The sequence below is a fragment of the Capsicum annuum genome, unplaced genomic scaffold, assembly GCF_002878395.1.
Source record: "Capsicum annuum cultivar UCD-10X-F1 unplaced genomic scaffold, UCD10Xv1.1 ctg57991, whole genome shotgun sequence".
NCBI lineage: Eukaryota > Viridiplantae > Streptophyta > Magnoliopsida > Solanales > Solanaceae > Capsicum > Capsicum annuum.
In genome coordinates this window covers 1,096-4,738 of record NW_025866555.1, presented here as the reverse complement: position 1 = coordinate 4,738, position 3,643 = coordinate 1,096, and the positions used below count along the sequence as shown (strand labels likewise).

Sequence of the window (3,643 nt, the reverse complement as noted above, 5' to 3'; positions counted from 1 at the left end):
CAGTTTTTAAAGACAAATTTGTGAATTTGTATTCTAGTTAGAATCGGACAGGCACCAAACTCAACTTAGAGGAATTATTAAATGACAACTCTCTGCTTCACTGCTTGAATGTGGAGTATCACTCAGTTAGCAACAACAACATAAGTAGTGTAGTCCCACAAAGTGGGGTCTGCGGAAGGTAGCAGACCTTACCCCTACCTTTCAGAGGTAGAAAGGTTGTTCCCGACAAACCCTTAGCTCAAGAAAAACAGTCCAAAACAGTTAAAAGAGAATAAACGGAAGTGAAAGCATCAAAAAGCATTCTGAACAGTAACTACTACAAAATAATACTATGATCAAAGTACAAGAAATACTAGGTACGTAGTAACAGAAATTGAAGGGCAAGAAACTACAAGAGCAAATTACTCTATTGGCAAATCAAAGTATATTTGATTCAAGTAGATAACATACAAGATTTAAAGTCGGTGAGTTTAAAATGAGCGTGATCGTATATGTGCAACAAGAGTAGAATATTACATGTTTCACGAGTGGTGTGTTTATGTAACCTGGTGCAACAGCATTAACCCGAATACCATCTCTCCCCCATTCGCAAGCCAAATTTCGTGTAAGCTGAATCATTCCCGCTGCCATCAGTTAATTTTTTCACAAGCAGAATGATCAGTTGATCTTTTAAATGGTATGCGTATTGGATAAAAACTTATTTGCACCTAATGTTTAAACCAAAAACATGAATAGTACCTTTTGTTGCTCCGTAAATAGAACCACCGGAGACGTGGACAATACCAGCAGCAGAGGCTGTGAAAACAATACTTCCAGCTCCAGATGATTTAAGAAGAGGATGAGAAAGTTGACACATATGGAATGATGATTCTAAATTGGTAGACATGATATGGGCATAATCTTCGGCATTATAATCGATTGTGCGCTTCCAAATATTTGTCCCAACATTGTTTATCTACATCAAAAACATAAGGCAATAATCAGGAGCCGTCTGACCACCTAGAGAGCAACTCAAATTGGTACTATCTATGGATTTTGACCATTGGATCTCTCCACGAATATAGCATCCACTACATCTCAATCCAAACAAGTTAGGGGGACCAGCTATATGAATCTTCCCTGACTGGGGCAGGGGCAAATACAATTACTTCAGCTCGACTCGTGTATAGTTGTTACAAATGAAAACTACTAATATTTCAACAGCTAGTAGATCTGATCTCATAGTTTTAAAAGTACAATAAATTCAGAAGTAAGAATATTGAAAGGTCGAAGCTATCAAGTTATATATGTGGTTTGTGTGCGCACGCTAGCGCTAGCGCGGGAAACAATTGAGAAAAGTATCTAGTACCCATGAACTATGACCAAATTTGCTAGGTCACACTCCAACTTCATGAGGTCCTAGAACTAAATTTTAGCGTATTGAGTTCAAGAAATAATAGGACCCTGTGAAATTGGGGTGTGTCGTAGCAACTTTGACTATAGTTCGGGGGTACTAGATGCTTATCTCAAAACAATTTAACCAACAATTAATTGGAATTTTAATTACAAGAGGATGGAATTCATGGTACTGACAAGAATGTTGAGTTTTCCATCAAATGCAGAGGAAACTTTTTCCATGAGCTGAACTCTTTGATCTCTACAAGTTACATCACATGCTGAGCCTTGTACTTGTATGCCCCTGTCTGCCCAGTCTTGCATTGGCTCAGTAAGCTCTGATTCTGTCTTGGAACATGTGTACACTTTTGCACCAAGTCCAGCTAGCTCCTCTACAACTGCATGCCTAGAAAAAAATATTTAAGTTATATCCACCGATGTAAAGAATTTTTAATGTAACAAACTTTTATAACATCGTCGTAGAAAGGTAAAAATGTAAAAAACTTGAGTAGTACCCAATTCCAGAAGTGCCACCAGTGACAAGAGCAGCCAAGCCATTAAGTGACCATCTCGAACTTTTGGCAAACGCTGCAATTTTCGCCATTTGAGTTCTACTTAATTTATTGCTGTGAATGATTGTTTCGAAGATACTGTAAGGGGTGTTTGGTGTGAGCCTTTGAGGTATTAAAATATAAATAACATAAATATAAGAAGTAATTATACTCTCTCCCACTTTTTTAATCATTTTACTTTCTCCCTATTAATATACATAACATAATTGATATATACATAGTATACATACATAATCAATATATACATAGTATTCTGTGTATATGTTAGGATTTTTATAATATATTTAGAGAGTTGAAATTTTTTGTAATATTGAAAATATAAGTTGTGTATTTGTGTATAGTCCCGAAATAAAAAATTTTATACTATGTTTGGTTACCAAATTTCGAATAACTTATTCTGGGATTAAAAAATAATATCGAGATAAGTTATTGGGGTGTGGGGTCCAGCCCGCCTTTGAAAATTCATGGCATGGCTTATTTTATTTTCAAAGGGTTGGCAGCAACAAAGCAGCCAGTCAGTTGCAATATTTGACATTGCAATGCAGCCCATCAGTTGCAATATTTGACATTGCAATTTTTATATGAATAATATATGAAGGAAAAATTAAAGTGAGCATTATTTTAGTAAGGTGGAGTAAAAAAGAGAGTTATTTCTTTTGAGTGTGTGGTAGTGAGTATTGTAGTTGTGACTATGGTGTAAAATTCATTACTATAGTAATATTATTTGCTCCTCTTAATCCGTGGTTTTTCCCCTATTTAGAAGGGTTTACACGTAAAATTCTTAGTATCATTATTTTCATTTATTTTTCTTATTATTTTGCCACAAATACTTTTATTGTTATTCCGCATTTACCCAACAAATTGGTATCAGAGCCCACGATTTGCAATATCTGTATTTTTTTGGTAAACAATGGAATCCAACACAAGTAGAATGACTACATTAAATGACATTAATTATGCCATTTGGAAGGGGAAAATGGAATATTTGCTCAATCAAGAATTTTATCAGTCGGTCCTTAACACTATAAAACCTTAAAATAAATTCGAAAAGGAGTGGAAACTGTTGCACAGACAGGTTTGCTATTTTATCAAGCAGTGGATTGATGATAATGTGTTGAACCATATTTCTGGGGAGACACATGTTTGGTCCCTATGTGAGCATCTTGAAAGTTTGTATGCTCGAAAGACTAAAAAAAATAAGATGTTCTTGATCAAACAAATATTGTGATTAAAATACTATGATGGTTCTCCAATGACAGATCACCTGAATAACTTTCAGGGGATTATGAACCAGTTATTTGCTATGGGCTAAAGTTCTTTAATTTGAAGCTCCGTACTCTTGTGAAAACGGACTACACTGTCTCAACCACCCGCCTTTCCCTTCTTTTGTTTGTTTTGGACCCAAAAATGCCCGTTCGCTTGTCATTGGGATCCCAATTTGACTTGCTCGTGGTTTATTAATATTGGGGTTGTTTTTACTTACCTTTCTATCTATGAAAGAAATGAATCAAAAATCAAGATATCGATGAAAACGTATTTTATTTATAGCATATATTACAAAAGTAAGGTGAAATGACCAAAAAGGCCCTTTAATGAATGACGTCAAGTAGGCATCCTTGGAGTGCCATGTATGGATGGTTTTAATTTGGTGTCCATTTAGGTGCTCCTTTGCACTTCATTTACACACACCAAGTCTC

General features: G+C 35.4%; 1 protein-coding gene across 1 annotated transcript; it reads right to left on the bottom strand.

The window, feature by feature from the left end:
• Window positions 1-516: 516 nt before the first annotated feature.
• LOC124893352 (tropinone reductase homolog At5g06060-like) lies at window positions 517-2,114 on the bottom strand (the record flags this gene model as incomplete). The annotated part of the gene is given in 4 exon segments (XM_047404377.1): window positions 517-623; window positions 739-955; window positions 1,573-1,780; window positions 1,890-2,114. Coding segments are annotated over 4 exon segments (621 nt in total), but the record flags the coding sequence as incomplete, so codon positions are not given.
• Window positions 2,115-3,643: the final 1,529 nt, after the last annotated feature.